The 23,435-nt window shown below is 40.3% G+C and overlaps 1 protein-coding gene across 1 annotated transcript in view; it reads left to right on the top strand.

Moving 5' to 3' along the window:
* Window positions 1-23,435, top strand: part of LOC124777039 (guanine nucleotide exchange protein smcr8b-like) — a 105,845-nt gene that overhangs the window by 21,792 nt on the left and 60,618 nt on the right. The window contains exon 3 of the mRNA XM_047252305.1: window positions 6,484-6,653. Within this exon, the coding sequence (XP_047108261.1) occupies window positions 6,484-6,653 (170 nt within the window). The remainder of the gene's footprint in view (window positions 1-6,483; window positions 6,654-23,435) is intronic.

Raw genomic sequence — 23,435 nt, 5'->3', positions numbered from 1 at the left:
CCATTCACTGTGTAAGTGGGATGCTAGCAACTGCTTGTCCGCTTTCTGCAGCGTAAATACTCTCCTAGCCTTCTTGAAAGTCTTATTAACTTTAGTAACCATCATCACTATGATGATATCATGATCTCTAATCCGTGTGTCTATACCGACACTGTTGATAAGGTCAAGCCTATTTGTAGCTACTGGGCCTAAAATATTTCCTTTGCATGTAGGTTGTCGAACTAGTTGTTCAAGGCAGTTTTTGGAAAACATGTTCAAAAGTACTTTCCAAGAGTATCTGCTCATACCACCTGCAGTGAATCCATAGATGTTCCAATCTATACTTGATAGATTAAAGCTGCCTCCAACTAGTACTGCATAATCTGGGTGTTCCCATGCTACTAGGCATAGCCTTTCCTTGAATGATTCTACAAGTATTATGGCAAAATCAGGTGTCTGGTAAAAACATCAAATAATCGACTTGGCTTACTACTCATGTCCAGCTAATGTCACAGTCAGACTCACTTTTGTTCACAATAGATATGATATTTTTATTGACAGCGCTGAACACTTGCTCTCCTATGACATCTAATCTGTCACCTTGATATATGTTGCATGCCTCACTAAATATTTCGGAGCTTTCTACTTTGGATTTCAGCCAACTCTCAGTTATGAGAGGAATTTGAAAATGATTGCTTTCCCTGGAGAGCTGTAAGTTCAGAAACTTTCTTTATATTTCAGTTCCAAGAGTGATTTGAGTGTGACAATTTTTTCCTGGAGGGCAGTAAGTTCAGGAACTTCATTATGAATACTTTGGCAATTTATAATTAAAATTTTGACAGTCATAGTGTGTCTACTTTGTGTGCACAATCTGATTTCGCTCCCTGTGAGTTGGCTGGCGAGTGTTCGTCAGAGGCCCTCAAACTACAGCCTAGCCTAAAAAACCTCCATGTGCACTCCTGAAGTACTTTGCTACCCGAGTAGCTGCTTTCTTTGTGTCGTGTGCTCTTGGTCTATCAATGAAAATTGTACAGTTCTTGACCCCATAACACAGGTCTAGAAATCTGCAGTCAAGGCCTTCGTAAAATCAAAGGAGCCTTTGGTTCAGACTACCCACTCGGATCCAAGCCAAAGGACCCTGATGAGTTCTAGGAACAATGCTGCAAATTGTAAGCTCTGCTTCCACCCTTCACATGAGGCCAGCAGTCTTCACCACTTCTGCCAGCTGCCCGTATGAATTGAGGGTGGCCTAATAGCCTAAGTGACGGATTTCATTGGTGCCGATATGAACCAGAACTTGCAGACATGTGCACCCTGCCTGCTTGATAGCTGCAGGCAGGACCTCCTCCACATCTCAGATGGGGGCCCCCAACAAATGTACTGAGTGCACATTGAACCCTGGACACTATTTCCCTAAGGAGCTCCATAATTCACGTAACGTTGGAACTCCCAATAACTAGTTAACTCCTCCCCATGTATGCCTGCTTGGACCTGCTGAAGGAGTGACCAACTATCATTTCACAGGGTGAGGGCAAGGTCAGCTGGCCAGTATCCACACTGGCTTTCCACCTTGAGCATCCTGCAATTCGGCATGCAGTGAACATTGATTCCCTGCGACAGGTATAGTGCAAAATGCCTCGGCATCAGGTCTTTTGGGTGACATGAGTGACACCTAAGGCATCCCATATAAGGTGCCAGGTGCTCCACTGCCGCTATATCCAGAGGCAGCAGCCTGGAAATGGCTGACCATGCCTACAACCGCCTTTAGCAGCTTTCGAACTGTGGGCAGTTCCTCCTGTGCCCACACAAAACATGCGCATATCCTGTTCCTCCAGCTAACTTAAGGACTGAAGTATGAAACCAACAGAAAAAGCTAAATGTGTGGCTTGCTGGTCTCCTGCAGCTTCACCAGTGGAGGCTAGCAACTGACTGAACTGTGCTCCGTGGTTACTGGTCCACCAAAACAAACAAATGACCACTGCACTACAGACAGTGAGAATGTTTTTGTTACGGTTACAAAACTGTGATACTACACCTCTCAAATACAGAAATACACAGTGAATTCATGTACTAAACTATGTGAGCTCACAAAAACGTGCAAAGAATTTAAGAATTAATATAACGGAAAAGCTGCATACCTTACTTGCTAATCTCCCAGTGCTTCACCAACGAAGACTGACAGCTGACTCAAAACTATTACAGCAACACCCAAAACTCAACTCATGGTTACTGTGAAAACTTGTTAATGTTTTGAACTTTACTTGAAAGTTCTTTTCTTATTCTTAAGTCTTCATGCATGGCCAACAGGCCTTACTGGCGTCTAAATGTAAGCATAATTTTGTATAGCAAAACACTGCTCTGTTGATTGTTTAATGTGCTTTATACATTTCAAGATATCAATTTACTTTTTATTTTGTCTAAAATTTTGTTCTTTAATTTGTGAAATTTTGTTCTTTAATTTGTGTGAACATAGTTCAGTAATATAATAATAATAAAAACTGACATGAGCAATGAATTGCTCTCTATTATTATTATTATTATTATTATTATTATTATTATTATTATGTTGCACCTTGTTGTGTTGGTGAATGTTCCTTTCTTCCTTTCCTCGGATTTCTATACAAATACTGTAGAGGGAAGGCATGGAATTAGATATTGAAGAATTTATGGAGGAAAGGGGAAAGATCCACAGCTAAGCAATAGATTTAAGAGATATATTTGAATTTGGAGGAAATGTAAATACAGCATTATTTATTTTTTATTCTACTTTTAATTTCCTCATAAGTTCTGAGGAGGTTTGATTTCATCAAGAACTGCCATATTGATAGAGTGCTTACTGCTAGCCAGAATGCAAACTGGTTTCAGCACAATGACTTCTTTTGATACTCAGCTATAACATCTCTAAATTTCCTCCTCATTTTTAGGAGTAAAATAAAAAATTGCATAAAAACATATTGTTGCTGTTATTATCTTCAGTTTGAAAAGTTGGTTTGTAGCAGATCTCAAAGCTACTATATCTACACCTTTATCTGTACACTGCAAACCACCATGAGGTGCACAGTAGAGTGTACGTCCCACTGTACCAGTTATTAGAGTTTCTTCCTGTTACAATCACATATGGAGCACGGGAAGAATGATTGTTTGAATGTCTCTGTGCATGCAGTAATTATTCTAGTCTTATCCTCATGATCCCTATGTGAGTAATACACAGGGGATTGTAATATATTCCTAGAGTAATTGTTTAGTCAGTTCTTCAAATTTTGTTAAGGAACTTTCTTGGGATAGTTTACGTCTATCCTGTGCAAGTCTCTTTACCTCCAGATAACTAATGGAACCTACATGCTTCTGTTTCTGTGTACTGTATTCATCCCTTGGTCTCCCTCTATGATTTTTACCTCCCCCCCCCCCTCCCCCCCCACACACACACTTCCCTCCAGCACTAAACTGGCGATTCCTTGATGTCTCACAATGTGTCCTATCTCCCTATCTCTTCTTCTGGTCAGGTTATGCCACAAATTTCTTGTCTCCCCAATTCTTTTCAGTGCCTTCTCATTAGGTACACAACGTACCCATATAATCTGTAGCACCACAATTTGAAAGCTCCTGTTCAGTTCTTGTCTAAACTGTTTGTCTCCCATGTTTCACTTCCATACCTGGTGAAAACATAGGTTTGCCTCTCCTTAACCTAACTGGTAAGTGAAGTTGGAGGGTTAGTTCTGCCTCATGTGTTCCTTCATTTCTCCAGAACCCAAATTGATCTTCCCCAAGCTGGGCTTCTACCCGTTGTTCTGTTCTTCTGTAAGGAATTCATGTTAGTATTCTTCAACCATGACTTTGTAAACTGATAGTTCGGTAATATTCACACCTATCAACACCTGCTTGCTGTGAAACTGGTATTATTATATTCTTCTTGGAAGTCTGAGGGTATTTCGCCTGTCTTGTTATTATTATTGTCCTGAAATCTGTGGAAGAATATTTTATTAATGTATAGGGGAGCCATTTTTTGTCTTTGTTACAGTGATATTTTGCATCTGATCCTAAGCCAATACAGGGTTATTACAAATGATTGAAGCGATTTCACAGCTCTACAATAACTTTATTATTTGAGATATTTTCACAATGCTTTGCACACACATACAAAAACTCAAAAAGTTTTTTTAGGCATTCACAAATGTTTGATATGTGCCCCTTTAGTGATTTGGCAGACATCAAGCCGATAATCAAGTTCCTCCCACACTCGGCGCAGCATGTCCCCATCAATGAGTTCGAAAGCATCATTGATGCGAGCTCGCAGTTCTAGCACATTTCTTGGTAGAGGAGGTTTAAACACTGAATCTTTCACATAACCCCACAGAAAGAAATCGCATGGGGTTAAGTCAGGAGAGCGTGGAGGCCATGACATGAATTGCTGATCATGATCTCCACCACGACCGATCCATCGGTTTTCCAATCTCCTGTTTAAGAAATGCCGAACATCATGATGGAAGTGCGGTGGAGCACCATCCTGTTGAAAGATGAAGTCGGCGCTGTCGGTCTCCAGTTGTGGCACGAGCCAATTTTCCAGCATGTCCAGATACACGTGTCCTGTAACGTTTTTTTCACAGAAGAAAAAGGGGCCGTAAACTTTAAACCATGAGATTGCACAAAACACGTTAACTTTTGGTGAATTGCGAATTTGCTGCACGAATGCGTGAGGATTCTCTACCGCCCAGATTCGCACATTGTGTCTGTTCACTTCACCATTAAGAAAAAATGTTGCTTCATCACTGAAAACAAGTTTCACACTGAACGCATCCTCTTCCATGAGCTGTTGCAACCGCACCGAAAATTCAAAGCGTTTGACTTTGTCATCGGGTGTCAGGGCTTGTAGCAATTGTAAACGGTAAGGCTTCTGCTTTAGCCTTTTCCGTAAGATTTTCCAAACCGTCAGCTGTGGTACGTTTATCTCCCTGCTTGCTTTATTCGTCGACTTCCGCGGGCTACGCGTGAAACTTGCTCGCACGCGTTCAACCGTTTCTTCGCTCACTGCAGGCCGACCCGTTGATTTCCCCTTACAGAGGCATCCAGAAGCTTTAAACTGCGCATACCATCGCCGAATGGAGTTAGCAGTTGGTGGATCTTCGTTGAACTTCGTCCTGAAGTGTCGTTGCACTGTTATGACTGACTGATGTGAGTGCATTTCAAGCACGACATACGCTTTCTCGGCTCCTGTCACCATTTTGTCTCACTGCGCTCTCGAGCGCTCTGGCGGCAGAAACCTGAAGTGCGGCTTCAGCCGAACAAAACTTTATGAGTTTTTCTACGTATCTGTAGTGTGTCGTGACCATATGACAATGAATGGAGCTACAGTGAATTTATGAAATCGCTTCAATCATTTGTAATAGCCCCATATTTACTTTTTACTCATTAACAATCTGTTTTTGTGTTGTTTTCCTGCTGTAGTAATACTTCTGCATTTTCATAAAAAAAAAATTCAACGTGTTGTGTGGTAGTAGTTTAATACTGTTATTTATTTGTATTGGGTTTAAATTATGATACAGAAGATATTTTGTAAGACCCATTTTCTAGAAATAAATATAACATAAACATATAACCTCAATGTTTTCTTTCTTCAAATTCCATATGCAGTCGCACTGTCTTATCATTTTATATTGTTGATGAACACTTTGTGGTATTTTTGTTATTCAGTTTGTGTGCTAGCAGATATGCTTGTAAGGCATATTTATGCCTCGTGTGAGATGCTGTTGTGTTTAATTTTAGTTGGATATGAATCATGCCTTCTCTTATTCTGACATTTCTTATTTTCACTGCTAAACTTCCAGTTTTCTAATACTTTTGCCCATCATCATTACATGGAGTATACTACTTTTCAGTTGCAAAATTGGAATACACTTATTGGAAAGAGTGAATGGATAGAAATCAGAGAACAAAATAACAGCACTTTCAAACATATGAGTATGATCGTTTACTCAACATAAATACCAACAGTGTTTAGAGTAAAAGTCTGCTCCAGTTCTTCCTTTTTTCCAGCAGCTTATGAGTAGAACATTTCCCTCCCCCATCTAGCATAGACGGTATGAATAATTATAAAAAATCCAGGAAGGAGTAAAGACGATGGGATAAGTGGAGACACCATAAGGGGAGGTGTCGAACATTGTAGTGCATAGAAGCTGAACATTGTAGTGCCGCTTTCAAAGTTTTGTTCTTGTACATTGCGTTCTGAAGAAGAATCCAATTGTGTGCAGAAGAAAAATCCAAATATGAAGTCTGAGTTACAATGCTCAACTTCTGTTTGAAATGCTTATTGTCTGTTCATAAGATGAATTGTGTTACTTTCTTTTTTAAATGTGCCGATTCCATTATTGCAGGATGTGTTTACAGGTTTTGCAGAAAGTTGGCAGTTTAAAATGAGGCTTCATTTATTGAACTGTTGCCCATTTGTCACATGTAAATGGCATTACAGGCATTCTAAACACCAATAACATCATTGTGGTTTTGTTTTAGGAGGAATGTTATTGCACAAAAGAAGATTTCATAGTTTTTGCTGAATTTTCTGAAGTTATGGGACCAGTTCCTCTACTAACATTCCCTTTGGCAATCAAAGATGATCCAAAAATAGATGTAAACACACTTATTCTGAAAATCATGTCTGTTGACTACCATGCAACTCCCAGGTAATGTGCTACTGCTGCTGCTACTACTACTACTACTACTACTACTACTACTACTAATAATAATAATAATAATAATACACTGAGGTGACAACATTCGGGGGGGATGATGGTTCAAACCCATCTCCGGCCATCCTGATTTAGGTTTTCCGTGATTACCCTAAATCATTTCAGGCAAATGCTGGGATGGTTCCTTTGAAATGGCACAGCCGATTTCCTTCCCAATCCTTTCCTAATCTGAGCTTGTACTCCGTCTCTAATGACCTTGTTGTCGACGGAATGCTAGACAGTAATCTCGTCCTCCTCCTCCTGAGGTGACAAAAGTCGTGGGATACCTCCTAAGACCGGGTCGGATCAGCTTTTGTCCGGTATAGTGCAGCAACTCGATGTGGCATGGACTCAGCAACTTGTTGGAAGTCACCTGCAGAAATATTGAGTAATGGTGCCTCTGCAGCTGTCCATAAATGAAAAGTGTTGCCAGTGCAGGATTTTGTCTGTGAACTGTACTCTCGATTATGCCCCATGTCGGTGACCTGGATGGCCTAATCAATCACTCGAACTGTCCATATTGTTCTTCTTCAAACCAATCGCGATCAGTTGTGGCCCAGTGACACAGCACATGGTCATCCATAAAAATTCCATTGTTGTTTTGGAACACAGAGTCGACAAATGGTCTCCAAGTAGCTGAAAATAACCATTTTTAGTCAGATATTGGTTGAGTTGGGCAGAGGACACAGTACAGCCCATGTGAACACAGCCCACACCATTACGAAGCTACCATGAGTTTGCACATTGCCTTGTTGACAAGCTACGCCTGTGGCTTTGAGAGGTCAGTGCCACATTCAAAGCCCCCCATCAGCTCTTACCAACTGAAACAGGGACTCATCTGACCAGGCCATGGTGTTCCGGTGATGTAGGGTCCAACTAATACTGTCACAAGCCCTGGAGAAGCACTGCAGGTGATATTGCGCTGTTGGCAAAGGCATTCGCATCAATCATCTGCCACCACAGCCCATCATTGCCAAATTTTGCTATGCTTTCCTAATGGATACTTTGATCGTACGTCCCACATTGATTTTTGAGCTTATTGCATGCAGTGTTGCTTATCTGTTATCACTGACATCTCTGCACAAATGACGCTACTCTTGGTCATTAAGTGAAGGCCACTGCGTTGTCTGAAATTTGGTATTCAAGGCACACTCTTGACAGTGTGAATCTCAGAACTGAATTCCCTAACAATTTCCAAAATGGAATGTCCCATGCATCTAACTGTAATTACCATTCTGCATTCCAAGTCCGTTAATTCCTGTCGTATGGCCATAATCACTTCAAAAATCTTTTCACATGAATCACACGAGTACAAATGACATCTCTGCCAATGCACTGCCCTCTTATACCATGTGTACACGATACTACCACCATCTGTATATGTGCATGTCGCTAACCAGTGACTTTTGTCACGTCTGTGTATAATATAAATAAGCAATTCAAAGAACAGGGTGTTGGTAAATGAGAAGTAATGAGGACATCTACCAAAATATGAAGAAAATATCAGAAGTAATGGCAAATAAAGGTTGGAAAAATAAGTCAACAATGACCTGGATTATAGGATTAAGAAATAAACAATATCAAACAATAAGGTATAACAAAGAGAAACCTCTACATCCATACTCTACAAAACACTGTGAAGTGTATAGAAGCATCAGTTATTAGGCCTTCTACTCATTCTGTTCATGTATGGAGTGTGATGATAATGATTGCTTAAATGCCACTGTGCACAACGTAGTTAATCTAATCTTGTCTTCATGATCCATATAGGATGCAATACTTAGAACATTGTATCATATTCCTCTATTCATCCCCTAAAATTGGTTCTTGAAACATTGTAAGTAAGCTTATACAGGATAGTCTGTTGTCAAACGCTTGGCAATTCAGTTTTTTCAGCATCATCCTGACACTCTCCCATCGGTCAGCCAAACCTGTAGCCACCCATGCTGCCCTTCTTTATATACATCCAAGATCTCTTGCTAGTCCTGTTCGAGAGAGTACCTACACAACTGAGCAATGTTCTAAGATGAATCACACAAATGTTTTGTAAGCTGTCTCCTCTGTAGACTGATTGCTTGTTTCAAATATTCTACCAATGAACTGAAGTGTACTGCCTGCGTTACCTACACTACATTTTTGCGATTTGTAAAGTGTGCAAAATTTTGTTGTTTTTGTTGTGGCCTTCAGTCCAAAGACTGGTTTGGTGCAGCTTTTCATGCTACTCTATCCTGTGCAAGCCTCTTCATCTCTGAGTAACTACTGCAACTTACATCCTTCTGAATCTGTTTAGTGTTTTCATCTCTTGGTCTCCCTCTATGATTTTTACCCTCTATGGTTCCCTCCAATATTAAATTTGTGATCCCTTGATGCCTCAGAATGTGTCCTACCAACCGATCTCGTCTTCTAGTCAAGTTGTGCCACAAATTTCTCTTCTCCCCAATTGTATTCAGTGTGTCCTCATTAGTTACATGATATCCCCATCTAATCTTCAGCATTCTTCTATAGTACTACATTTCTAAAGCTTCTATTCTCTTCCTGTCTAAACTGTTTATTATCCATGTTTCATAACCATAAATGGCTACACTCCATAGAAATACTTTCAGAATAGACTTTCTGATGTTTAAATCTATACTTGATGTTAACAAATTCCTCTTCACAATTAATAAAATATTCCAGACAATTATGGCGTGATCAAAGGGATTTCACTCTAAAATCCAAAGTTTCATCTCCATCTGCAGAGGACATTTTCAAGGGGATCGTAGCATTGTCGAATGTCCGATTCACACCTGGCTTGCTACTGACACTCTCCCATGGGTCAACCAAAGTATCAAGCCAGTAGCGAGTCAATAGCAAGCCAAGGTGTGAATTGGACATTCAACAAAGCTACGATCCCCCTTGAAAATGTCCTCCGCAGATGGAGATGAAACGTTGAGTTTTCAAGTGAAATCCTTTCGACCATGGCATAATAGCCCGAAATATTTTATTAATTGGTACAATTACAGCTGTAAAAGTTTACATTTTACAAATTTCTGTTCTTCAGAAATGCTTTCCTTGCCATTGCCAGTCTGCATTTTGTATCCTCTCTACTTCAACCATTGTCAGTTGTTTTGCTGCCCAATTAGCAAAACTCATATACTACTTTAAGATTCTCATTTCCTAATCTAATTCCCTCAGCATCACCTGATTTAATTCGATTACATTCCATTATCCTCATTTTGCTTTTGTTGACATCCATCTTACATCCTCCTTTCAAGACACTGTCCACTCTGTTCAACTGCTCTTCCAAGTCCTTTGCTGTCTCTGACAGAATTGCAATGTCATTGGCAAACCTCAGATTTTTTATTTCTTCTCCCTGGACTTTAACTCTTACTCTAAATTTTTCTTTTGTTTCCTTTACTACTTGCTCAATGTACAGATTGAATGACATCGGGGATAGGCTATGACCCTGTCTCACGCCTTTCTCAACCACTGCTTCCCTTTTGAACCCCTCAACTCTTATAACTGCCATCTGGCTTCTGTGCAAATTGTAAATGGCTTTTTGCTCCCTGTATTTTACTCCTGCCACCTTCAGAATTTGAAAGAGAGTATTCCAGTCAAGATTGTCAAAAGCTTTCTCTAAGTCTACAAATACTGTAAACATAGGTTTTCATTTCCTTAACCTATCTTCTAAGATAAGTTGTAGGATTAGGAGTGCCTCGTATCTTCCTACATTTCTGCGGAATCCAAACTGATCTTCCCCGAGGTCGGCTTCTACCAGTTTTTCTATTCTTCTGTAAATAAGTCGTGTGAGTATTTTGCAACCGTGACTTATTAAACAGATAATTCAGTAATTGTCAAACCTGTCAGCACCTGTTTTCTTTGGAATTAGAATTATTATATTCTTCTTCAAGTCTGAGGGTATTTCAATGATCTCGTACATCTTGCTCATCACGTGAAAGAGTTTTGTTAGGGATGGCTCTCCCAAGGCTTTCAGTAGTTCTGTCAGTATGTTGTCCACTCCCAGGGCCTTGTTTTGACTTGAATCTTTCAGTGCTCTGTCAAATTCTTCATGCAGTATCATATCTTCCATCTCATCTTCATCTACATCCTCTTCTTTTTCCACAATATTGCTCTCAGTTACATCACCCTTATATAGACCCTCTATATACTCCTTCCACCTTTCTGCTTCCGCTTCTTTGCTTAGGACTGGTTTTCCGTCTGAGCCTTTGATATTCATACAAGTGGTTCTTTTTTCTCCAAAGATCTCTTTAATTTTCCTGTAGGTGGCATCTGTCTTACAGCTAGTGATATAAGCTTGTACATCCTTAGATATATCCTCTAGTCATTCCTGCTTAGCCATTTTGCACTTCCTGTTGATCTCATTTTTGAGATTTTACATTTCTGAATATTTAAAGCAAGTTGCCTGTCTTTGCACAGCTTTCAAATCTTATCAAGCTCTGAATATTTGTGCAGCTTTCTTCAGGCAGTACTTTACTATAGCTAACTGCACCATCTTGATGGGCTGAGGTTACTACTTAATATTGTTTGCATTGTTATTAAATGTACACCATGAACAGCAACGCTCCCAAGAGACTTCTCTGAAGTGCATTTAAAGTTACTTCTGTGACTGTCCATCCAGTATAACATGCTGCATCCTTCCTACCAGAAATCTTGAATCCATCCACAAATTTTTGCATTTGAAAATAAGCATAGCTGCGGTACTGAGTCAGATGCTGTCTGGAAGCCAGGAAGTACATCATCTACATGACAGTCTTCCTCCATGGCTTTCAGGTGTCAGAAAAGTGCAAGTTGGGTTTCACATGATCAGTATTTTCAAAATCAACAGTTGTTGGCATGTAGGAAGCCATTGATATTTCTGAAATCCATGATGGTTGACATGGTGGAGGTCATTCTGTTTTTGAGATACTTCATTATATTTCAGCGCAGAACATGTTCTAAGTTTCTACACCAAAAGGATGTCGAGGGTTTTGAATGGTAGTTTTGTGGATGAATTGTGCTACTCTTCTTATACAAGAACATTAATCCCATTATCATATACAGTGTGAAGCAGTTGACAGACCACCCAAACTGTATCCACAACAAGTAAATATATCAAGGTGAGATTTTTACTTACTTTAGTGTACAATGTAGCAAGTTTTCTGATGTAGGCAAGAAATCTTTAACATTTATAGCTGCTGACATATGACACAGGGCTTTTTAACTATATATTTTTTTCTGTGGCTTTAAAAAGTTGCTTCAAAGAGAACTTAAACAATATAATATGTGGAAATTGATCAGATAATGACAAGATCAACAGTGCCACAAGCGAAGATGGATTTGTCCATGATGTGTAAATGATGTTGCATCCATAAACAGAATGTTGAAATCTTGTACACAAATTCCACATTATACGGCAGTTTTTGTACACACCATTTGGAGAACTATAACTGACTGGAAGTTATTACTATGAAGCTATTTACCTGGCAAAATGTGGAAAGGAGTAAATGCACTGGAGTGTAATGTTCACAGAACACTCCTTTGACTGATTCCATTGGTACATTTGAGCTATATCGCATTGTCATGTGCATTGTGTATTCCCACTGCTAAAATGTTAGTTGCACTTCTCTGATTGATTTCTGCTCTTTTTCATTGGCATATTGTATTCTTCACAGTTTCAATTTCGTGAATTTTTTAATGATATTTACAAGGACGAACTGTGAGAGTGTGGTGTGATCAGAATACCTTTCAGCATACAATTGGACTGTTACTGTTACAGTTTGATAAGTTTTGCCATAATTGAAAACCAAATCCACTTTTTGGCTGTAATATACATTGTGATGTCTGAATAGCTTCATGAGCTGTTTGTGTGGTTGCTACAACAGCAGAGCACAGACTGACGGGCATTAAGAGCATCACAAACTGACGCTGTTAGATATTTATTTGCATTTAGTACAGTATGGCAGATGTTTTGGAACCTCTTCTCCTGATGATGGGACAGTGGTTTGCATCACTGTGTCTTATTACCGGTAGTGTTTGATCATGCTATGCTATTGACGTAATCTTTCCAGTGCTACAGAAAGAAGTGTATAGTTCCAGTAAGATAACTCAGTGCCAAAATTCTGCAGCTATGAACATAAAAATTACTGAGTGCTTCAAAAAATTCACCTGTTGTCCCAGACAATTTTTGAAAAATGCTCCATGATGCATTTACTCATTTGGGATATATTTGCGATTGTTAGATATTCGAGGTTGTTTATCTTAGCTGCGTCACTCTGTATATTACAATAAAAAGTAATGTGTGCTATCTAGCAAATTTTTGAATTCACATGTAAAAGTGCATCTGATTGTTACATGTTTTTATTGACCGCTCCTAGCTGTCAACTGCTTGAAAAGCTACAGCAGCCAGCCACATTTTACTCAGCTATCAGCATCAGTGAACCTAAAAGTTATGTTGGTGTATATGCTAAAATGTTTTTAAGTGATTCAGTTGGGCATAGTGCGTTCTCAGTACATAAGTAGATAAGCAGAGTAATTTGAAAAGTCAGTTCCACTTATACAACACTGTGAAGTGTGCAGGAGATTGAACTTTTTATTGTGTAATGTACTAAGTCTCCTTCATGGTCCAGCCACAGATGCAGCCTGAGAATAATGGCTATTTTTTTGCTTCTGTGGGAGCTTTTATTTTATCTGATTTTTTCAGAATAATCTCTTTTAGTAAGATGTGTAGGGAGCTGAAATATATTTATATAGCAAAACTCGATCAAATCAGATCATGTATAATTCATAAATCTTGCCAAACCATACAAATATTTAAGTCTCGATGCATTCAGTATACTTTTATATGCTAATTAGGGTTCCACAATTTCAGTCAGTAAAAACAGAACCCTTATAGGATGACTTTGTTGGCCATTTGTCTGTGTGTCTGTCTGCCTGACTCTTAAAAAGAATTTTTCTCAGGAATGATCAGATGTGGCAAGTTGAAATCTACATTACGTACTAAGTTCTATGGTCTCTCAGCACTATAAAAAATTTGTGCTTCTAAGTCAATGCAATCAAAAGATATGGCCATTTATGCTACATGTTTTGATACTCCAAAACTCACTCATGAAAACCTACAGGATACTTGTCATTGGCCTGGAGTCATGAAATTTGACAAGAAGCAAGGTTTTACAGTGCAATTAAAGGAAAAATCAGAAGATTGTCAATTTGTAATTACCCAACAGGAAAAAAAGAAAAAAATAATTGTCATTTGTTATCAGACTATCTGTCTGTCTGTTCGTCCATCCGTCCGTCCATCTATCTGTCTGATAATTTTTTTTGGCAGGAATGGGTAGAGGTATCAAGTGGAAACGTATGTCACATACTAAAGTCTGTGGTCCCTTTGTGATGTAAAATATTTGAGCTTCTACTTCAGTGCAATGAAAGGATACTGCCATTCATGTCACATATTTTGATATCTTGCCAGTATCAATATCAGTAACCCCCCAAGGGGGTTTGCCACTCTTGGGCAGGTTTGTGCTTGGCTACTATGGGTCCCCAGCCTTTGCAGCATCTTTTCCCTTCCGTGCTGCATGTCTATCCTCTTGCTGTTCTTTTTCCCCTCCCTTGGGGAACATGTGTGGGATGGTTTTGGAAATTTGTTGAGCATTTTCAGTAGGCGATATCAGAACAGTCTGTCCACTGTCTTTTGCTCCTTTTTTCTTTCTTCATTCCACTTCTGCTATCCTTCCTCTGCTTCAGCATTTGAGGTCTCTCTTTTTCTTCTTCCTCCATGTGCACTCCTGAAGGCTGGCCCATGCGTGTGATACATAACAGGTGACTGGGTAACAAGTAATTCCCAGTCCCGTATTGACAGATAGGGTCCGCACGTACCCCCTGATACAGGCCAGTCACAGGGAGGGCTGATTGCCTGAGCTGCTACCTTCCTAAATTGCCGATTGGTCCCTCTGTCAGGTGTTCGGGTGGTGCGACCTGAGGTGTGAAGCATCACAAGGCGGTTGCAACCCCTTCTGAGTGGGCCCCCAGTTGGAAGAAGCATGCCATCGGAGATGCTGGCAATCATGGGGGACTTTCTTGCAATGAGCCAATCATCTCCTTCACAGTCAACGTCAACTGAACATAAACAGAATGAGGCTAATGATTCAAATAACCTCCCAGCTGCACCATGGTTCCTTGTGGTTTCACATACTGAAGATGGTAAGTCCTTTACTGTGGTAAATCTGTTTATTATTCAGACAGGCATTGCTGCAGCTGCTGGCCCTGTGAAACTCTGCTCCTGTTTACAGAATAGCACTTTGCTTTTGGAGGCTACTTCTGATTCCGAGCACAAAAATTGCTTGCAGCTTCCCATCTCCATGGCTATCCTGTTTATGTCAAGGCCTTTTGAATGCTTCATTCTTCCCATGTGTTATTTACACTAGGCTGCTTGATGGTCTGACTCAGGCAGAAATCCAAACGTATGTCTCTGATCAGGGTATCATTGAAATCCATTGGGTGATGAAAAAGATAGATGCATCCTTAGTGTCCACACACACACACACACACACACACACACACACACTCTCTCTCTCTCTCTCTCTCTCTCTCTCTCTCTCTCTCTCTCTTTTTCTCTCTATTGATAGCATGGTGCTTCCGGCCAAGATCAAAGCAGGCTATGAAGTTATTACAGTCCGACCCTACTTTCCGAGCCCGACGCACTGCTACCAGTGTCATTGTTACAACCACACTCGAATGTGCTGTTGACACCCGGCTAAATGTGTAACCTGTGTTAGGTTGAGGGTGGTTGCCCACCTCCTCCTCCTCACTGTATCAATTGCAACTGAACCTTTCTCTTGCAGGCAGGCAATTTCTCCTTCATACATACAATCACATCTGGGCAGGGGGCATGTTTCTCAGATGCTAGCATAAAGCCACTGTCATATAAACACCTTTCTTCAGTTTATCACTCTATTTCTCTCACCAGCTATGTTTGCAAGGTGATGGAATGTATGATTCATGCCCGGCTGGTATGGTGGCTTGAATCTTGTAATTTACTAACCACTGCACAGTGTGGACCATCTTGTCACTTTGTCAACCCATGTCACAAATGGTTTTCTGCGGAAATACCAGACTGCGGCTGTGGTTTTCGATTTGGAGAAAGCCTATGACACCAGCTGGAGGGCTGGTATCCTCTGTACTCTCTGCACGTGGGCCTTCTGTGGCTGCATGCCCCATTTCCTTTAGGAATTTTTAAAAGACCATGTTTTCAAGCTCCCTGTGGGTTCTGCCTTGTCAGACACTTTTATCCAGGAAAACAATGTGCCTTAGGTTTCTATTCTGAACGTCATCCTCTTTGCTATCGTCATTAACCCTATTATGTCCTACCTCCTGCCAGGTATCTTTGGCTCACTTTTTGTTGACGAGTTTGCCATCTGTTGCAGTTCTCCACAGACTTGTCTCCTTGATCAGTGCCTTCAGTGTTGTCTCGATCATCTTTACTCGTGGAGCACCAATGATGACTTTTGTTTTTCCACTGGCAAATCCGTTTGTATGAATTTCTGGTGGCGCAATTGGTTTCTTCCACCGTCTTTACATCTTGGGCCTGTTGCCATTCTGTTTGCTGAAACTACAAAATTCTTGAGGCTCATCCTCAATAGGAAACTTTCTTGGTCCTCCAATGTGTCTTACCTGGTCTCTTGCTGTATGCAGTCCTTCAGTGTCCTACATGTCCTCAGCGGTACTTCCTGGGGAGTGAATTGGAGTACCGGTCCCTTGTCTGTTCGAAACTAGACTGTGTGTGTTTCGTTTATGTGTCTGCACTTCTGTCCCTCTTTTGCCACAAGATATGCATGCCATTTGTCTGCCATGCATGGCCGTCCTTCCTACGCCTCATCCTTCAATGACTCCTTTGATTGCCAGTATGGGGTTTGTCCCTCTTCTCTCTTACCTCCTGGAGTTCGCTGTCGGCTCTTGGTCTGGCAGCTTAACTTCACGCTACCTGCCACTTTTGCAATGGGTGTGAACCCTTCATCACCTTGGCTTTGTGCACTGGCCCATGTTCGCGTTGGCCTTCATTTGCTTCCTAAGGGCACTACTCCAGCCTTACTCTATCACTGTAAGTTTCATGACCTTCACACAGAGCTTCATGATAGTACCTTTGTGTACACATGACTCTTGGATGGACCGTTTTGTCAGGTGTGCCTTTGTCATTGGTGCCAACGATTTTTGTTATTGGCTTCTGGAACACTGCTCAGTATTTACAGCAGAGCTCTTCACCCTGTATCAGGCCACGCAGTACATCCGGAGACACAGGCTTTTCACTTGCATCATCTGCTCCGAGTCTCTCAGTGCCCTTCAGAGCCTCTGTGCGCTCTACACTGTCCATCTCTTAGTGCAGCGGGTCCAGGAGAGCTGTCACTTGCTTACTCTTGATGGAGCCACTGTGATGTTCATGTGTGTTTCTTGTCTCCGTGATGTGATGGGAAATGAGGCCCCTGACACTGTTGCTGAGGCTGCAGGCCTCATACCTCAGCCTGCTAGTTCTTCCATTCCCTCCAGTGATCTCTGTGTTGCCGTCTGTCAGCAGGTGGTGCCACTTTGGCACCATCACTGGTCCTCCCTTCATGGGAACAAGCTCCAGGGAATGCATATTGGAAACTGTTGTGTTAGCCATCACCCTTTGTTCAGTTGTAATTTCCCCCCACTCATTGTCATCAATCTTTGATGGTTCATTATTTCCTGATGGAATGCCCTTTTTTTTTAACTACTTACGTTCTCATGTATGTTTGCCGTCTGACTTATTGGTAGGTTTAGTGAACACCGCGTGGGCTGTCGACCGTGTTTTACTTTTTATCTGTCATAGCAATATGGCGAAGGACATTAAACATTTAGTGTAGGACCTCCGTTTCTCGTGGGTGTATTTAATGAACTTTTCTCCAAGTACCCTTTTTTAGCTGTCTTTCCTTCTGTCAGTTGGGCTTGATGTGTAGTTGCTTTTAACTCATTTTTGTCTGTGTGTTCTGTAGTTCTGACATGGACACATATGACCCTAGTTGTTTTTGGACCCTAAAACAAAACAAAACAATCAATATTGATAATGCAGAAAAGAGCTTATACTGTAGTACTATATCTCAGTATGCATTAGTTAGTCACCACTGTACAAGAGTGCCACTTTTAATGCAAAGACTGTACAGCCCTGACAATGCTGTTAAGTTGCACAAAGCCAAGAAAAGAGGTTCGGTGCAGTGTGGCACTGTGGGTGTGGACATCAAACTGCGCCGCTCTTTACAACTACGAACAAGTTACACTCAGTGTCGGTACATCAAAGGAAATAGCTCATTCATGAGCACTCTGTTTGTTGGCATTTCTTGTTTTCCATTATTATTGACGCATATGGGCACACACTGGAATATTGTTCTATACCTATGAACTCTCTCCTGCAGTCAGTGCAATGAAAGAGGTGGTTTTATGTACCAAGATAAAGTATTCCCAAGAAATGTACAATCTTCATTATTTTCAGCCAGTTTCAGTTTATTAGAAGCACCTTACGTGATAACAAGGTGTCGATCGAAAAGTATGTATCACTAATTCTTAACAATAAGATGAAGGTAATCGAGGCCCGCGAGAAAGGCAAACTCTTGGTGCCTGAAATAATGTTGCATTTCAGATGTGGTAAAACACAAATTTATGATACTTTAAGAGCAAAGGACAAGTTGTCAGTTGAGTGGATAAAAGGAAGTGGTCAAATGAAGAGAAAGACAGGAAATGAAGAAATTAACGCCGGCCGCGGTGGCCGTGCGGTTGTAGGTGCTCCAGTCCGGAGCCGCGCTACTGCTACGGTCGCAGGTTTGAATCCTGCCTTGGGCATGGGTGTGTGTGATGTCCTTAGGTTAGTTAGGTTTAAGTAGTTCTAAGTTCTAGGGGACTAATGACCACAGCAGTTGAGTCCCATAGTGCTCAGAGCCATTTGAACCATTTGAAGAAATTAACGAGATAGTGTGGAAATGGTACATAAGTGTCTGGGCAAGAAACTTACCATTGTCTGGACCCAGGTTGCAGAGTGAGGCTCTGAAGGTCCCTAAAAGAGCTTAGAAATTAGAAGTTTAAGGCATTCACAGGACAGTGTAGCAACATAATGAAAGACAATACTGTAAAACCTGATTGCAAATTGCAACCCAAAAGACATGTTCATTGCCAATGAAACGGGACTGTTTTATCACGCACTGCCTTCAGAATCTCAAGCAATTTGAGGTGTAAAGTGCACCAGCAGAAAAATGTGCAATGAGAGGCTCACTGTACTGTTGTGTGGAAACATGTTAGTTGAAATGGAGAAGCCTTGGTGATTGGAAATGTGGCAAAACTGCATTGAGACGTCATTAAGCTTCCAGTCCCATGGAAAAACAATAAAAAGAGGTGGATGGTGAATGCTTTTATGGAAGAATGGTTGGGCTCTTTAATTACCAAAATGAAAGAAGGAAATTACTAAATCCTCCTTCTCCAAGACAATGCAACCCTGCACCCCAAAATCAAGTTATCAAACGTTGAATTTGCTTGGTTCCCAGCAGTTTCAACTAGCATCACACGACCCTTGGATCAAGGTGTTACTTACATATTCATGTCCCATTATAGGCTATTATTGAAGAAGCCGAAAATGCATTTGTTCTCGTACAGTCAGTGTCTGTCCTGGATGCAGTTAATTTGATTGGATTGGCAGTAAGGGAAATACAACATAAAATTGTTACCAACTGCTTTAACAAAGCAGGGTTTGAAGGTCAAGAACAAGATGCTTCTGTGGCCATCAAAGCTCAAGAAAATGCAGCAGCAATTGCTGAATTAATTAAAATGTGAAACATTTCATGTAGTGCAGATGACTACATTCGAAGTGATCAACTCACTCCACTTTTACTTCAGCAACAGATTTCATACAAATCTGCAACACAGGAGATGATTAGGAAGAAACAATGGAAGGAAAAGAGGAGCAAAACGATGTCCCTGGAAAAATTAATATGATTGAAGAAGCTGTTGCATGCATAAATGATGTCATGCAATGTGCAGTACACACTCATCCTTCCAAGCTGTTGGAACTATTATATAGTGCCAAAGTTGCATAGGAGGGGTAAAGAAAGAAAAAAAAACTGTTTTGAACAGGAAATTCAAACAGTTTTCCCTCCTTGATACATGGTGCAAAAGTGAAATGTAAAACAAATAAACATAGGAAGTATATAAATGAATTTAAAATTATAGTAGAAAAACAGAAATGCCATATTATTTATTAGGTAGTGTAATAATCTAGTGTTCCATTGTACAAAATACAGTAAACGAACATCTTTTGTGCAGGGAGGAAAGTACATTAATATATGCATAATTACAAATGTATACCTTTTTTGCAGGATACCTATCGAATTTTATGTTGGCTAGTGAGTTTGGTGTAATACAGAAACTTGTCCAATTTGGAAAATTATTTCAGTCCCATGTGATTCTGTCTGGAGCAAGCTTTACTGTAGTTTGTGCCGTGAAAGAGATTTCTTGAAGTATTGTATGCAAGTTCTTGTGGGATATACACCACCTTTCTTTGAGTGTCTGCCAATTAACTATTGTATTTCTATTACACTCTCTCGCATGTCAAACAAAACTCTTACCATTCATGTCAGCCTTATCTGTATATGCAAGATCCTCCCATTTAGTCTGATCTGGCATAGACCGCATATACTTAAGAAATATTCAGTAATGGCCATACAGTTGTTTAGTGTGCAAGCTCTTTGTCAGCCAATTGCAATTTTGCAGTATTCTACCAACAAGTTTTAGCCTGCTATTTGCATTGGGTACAATGGAACCTGCATGGTCATTATGTTTCGTACCCTCCACCACACACTGTAAGGTGCCTTCCAGAGTATAGCTGTAGATATCTCACCAGTGTTACTCCAGTATATGTGTGTGTTTAAAATATGATTTATCCCTAGTCATGTCTCATTAATCTTTCAGTCGTAGAACACCACAGTGTTACATTTCATGAAGTGCGTAACTTTGCAATTTTCTATATTAAGAGCTAGGTGCTGGACTTTGTACTAGACTGATATTTTAATGACATCTAAATCAGGTGCATAAAAACCTGAGAGTTCAGCTAATATTATCTGCTATGGACCTATTGCAGCCCTCCTGGGACACACTAAATATTTTTTCATTGTCTGTAGATAACATTCCACCTAGGATAGCATGGTTTGTCATGCCTGTTACGAAATTTTCAGTCTAGGTGCAAACCTTGTGAGATATTCTCTTTAAAAAGAGTAAATTTGGCACTGAAGTTTTATAGCACCAAATCAATGAGTTTTCCTCCAGCTGTGGTATTGAAGAATCACTTGTGAAGAGGACAAGTTGAGTTTCACATGATTGAAGTTTCCAGAGACCATGTAAATTTTCATGGAGAAGTTTGCTTTGTCTAGGAGGTTCAGGCATTCTATGATTTTGCTACAAATGGATGTGAGTGAAATAGATCAGTAGTTCTATCATGAGTACCACTTCCTGCTTTGTAGATTGGTGTGACATGTGCTCTTTTGCAGTCATGGATTGTGTCTGCCCAAAGGATCTGTGGTAAGGTGTGGTCAAGAGCAGAGAGAGTTCACCTAAAAATTCTGTATAGAGCTTGACACAAACTCCATCAGGCTATTGGACTTTATTGAGTATTACGGCTGTAAGCTGTCTTTAGACATCACTACTTTAGTACTAGGGAGCAGCAAAAGTGAAGGGCGAGAGTGTAGGTCAGTTCTCTCACTGTTTCTCCCACCCCCATTTTCTCTCTATTTCTTAGAGCCATTGGGAAGCCTTTGGCATAGTCTGGCTTGGTCCATGACTGTAAGCTCACACTGTTGCCTCAGTGTCGTCTCCACTATGGGTCCCACCCAGATAGCATTGTAAGAAACAACATCTATCAAACACTTATTGTTAACATAGTTTATGTGAAAATACTGCACTTCATGCTGCTGCTGCTGGCATGGCTTTACAACCTTGTTGCTTCCCTCTATACCACATTCTCTTGTGTGTGTGCACTGCATGGAAATATATGTGTGCAAAGAGAGCAGTGATTTTCATCAGGTAGTATTGCTGTTTTTGTGTACAAGTGAAAATGATTGAGATTTAAGGCACACAGAGCCAAAGAACTGTTGTGTGCAAGGTATATGGATTTCCTTGTGAGACTACAGACATTGCCAAAAAGGAAGTTTTTTTGGCATTGCAATCTGGAACAGCAAAGAGATGTGGTGAATCACTATGATTCATACAGAGAATATTTGTAGACACATGGACAATGAAAACTGTTGGTCAAGAAATGAAGGTTCAATCTATGAGAGATAATTTACATCCTGCAAAGAAATAAACAGTGATATATTTTAATACTGATTTTTAGATTTACTGTGTGTCCTAGTGAAAGGAAAGGTTGCATACAGAGATTGCACATTCAGAATGAAAGACATGCAGAATTTATTTGAGAAAGCAACTGATGAAGTCACAGTGGAAGACTGGATTAGGTGGATATGCAACACCAAAAGCCTGTAAGAAAACAACTTTCTGAAGAAAAAAACATTGTCATTGATTGAAATTAGTCCCCGGATATTGAGTCTTCAGAACAGGACATTTAGACAGCAATAAATTGAATTAAATGTTCTGTTTGTGCATCCTTCCTATCTCTCAAGCTGGAAGTGCTGTTCCTTCTCTCTTCTTCCTTTCCTGTCACTTTCCCTTTCCTCTATTCCCCCAAAAATTATTAGTACAAGACACAACAGTCACCAGCATATGTTGCATGTGCCAGTATGTTTGTCAGTGTCATTTGTGGGGAGTAGAAGACCTGTATTTTCTGCTTTTTACCAAGGTTAAAACTAACCTGCAAAGGTAAGGAATGCTTAAATTTTCACATAATCAAACTTGAAATAGCTTTATAATTTAACAGATTAGTAGTAATGATGTATTTGGACAAATGTGTTGTCTAAAACATTAAGAATACATTAATTTGGAGATGTTGCTGTTTCACTATAGTATTTTCTAAGCATTTTCCTGACAAATGGTTTCACAGCCATGATAAATTATTTAAAATAACTCATTGTCAACGTCTGATTCTAAAATTGTTATTGGAATGTACTATCTGCTGATTTTGAGTATGATATACCATTTTCATGTGAGTACCATGTAATTCATTTATCATACATTTGCCAGACAGCATTGTCTGATGGCATAGCTTGCTGGGTTCAGCTCATCACACACTGGCTGAAGGCTTCCTATTTGTGGCGACTGAGGGATGGTGAGAACACTCAGAGTCAAACTGGCCTGCAGTCCCTCCTTAAAATCTCTGGCCCCTCACCAGGACTAACACCTCAATCATAGAACTTCTTACCCCATCCAAACCATGTAGCTCCACCTTTTACCTTCTTCCTAAGATCCACAGACCCAATCGCCATGGCCATTCCATAGTTGCTGGCTTCATAGCACACACTGAACATATATCTGCCTTAATTGATCAACACCTGCAACCCATAGTACAAAGGCTACTCATCTATATTAAAGATGCTAACCATTTCCTACATCGTCTGAAATCTATACGTGTCTCACTCTAACCACACACGTTGCTTGTCATCACTGATACCACCTTCCTCTGACATCCCCCATGTACGTGGTCTGTCTGCTGCTGAACATTTCTTCAGTCAGTGCTCACCTATGACATCCTTCCTACTCACCTTAATCAACTTTATACTTACCAACAACTACTTTACCTTTGACGGGCAGACATAGAAACAT

Source organism: Schistocerca piceifrons, chromosome 2 (genome assembly GCF_021461385.2).
Source record: "Schistocerca piceifrons isolate TAMUIC-IGC-003096 chromosome 2, iqSchPice1.1, whole genome shotgun sequence".
Classification (NCBI taxonomy): domain Eukaryota; kingdom Metazoa; phylum Arthropoda; class Insecta; order Orthoptera; family Acrididae; genus Schistocerca; species Schistocerca piceifrons.
Note: the sequence above shows the minus strand (reverse complement) of the source record. Positions and strands in the feature narration are given on the sequence as shown.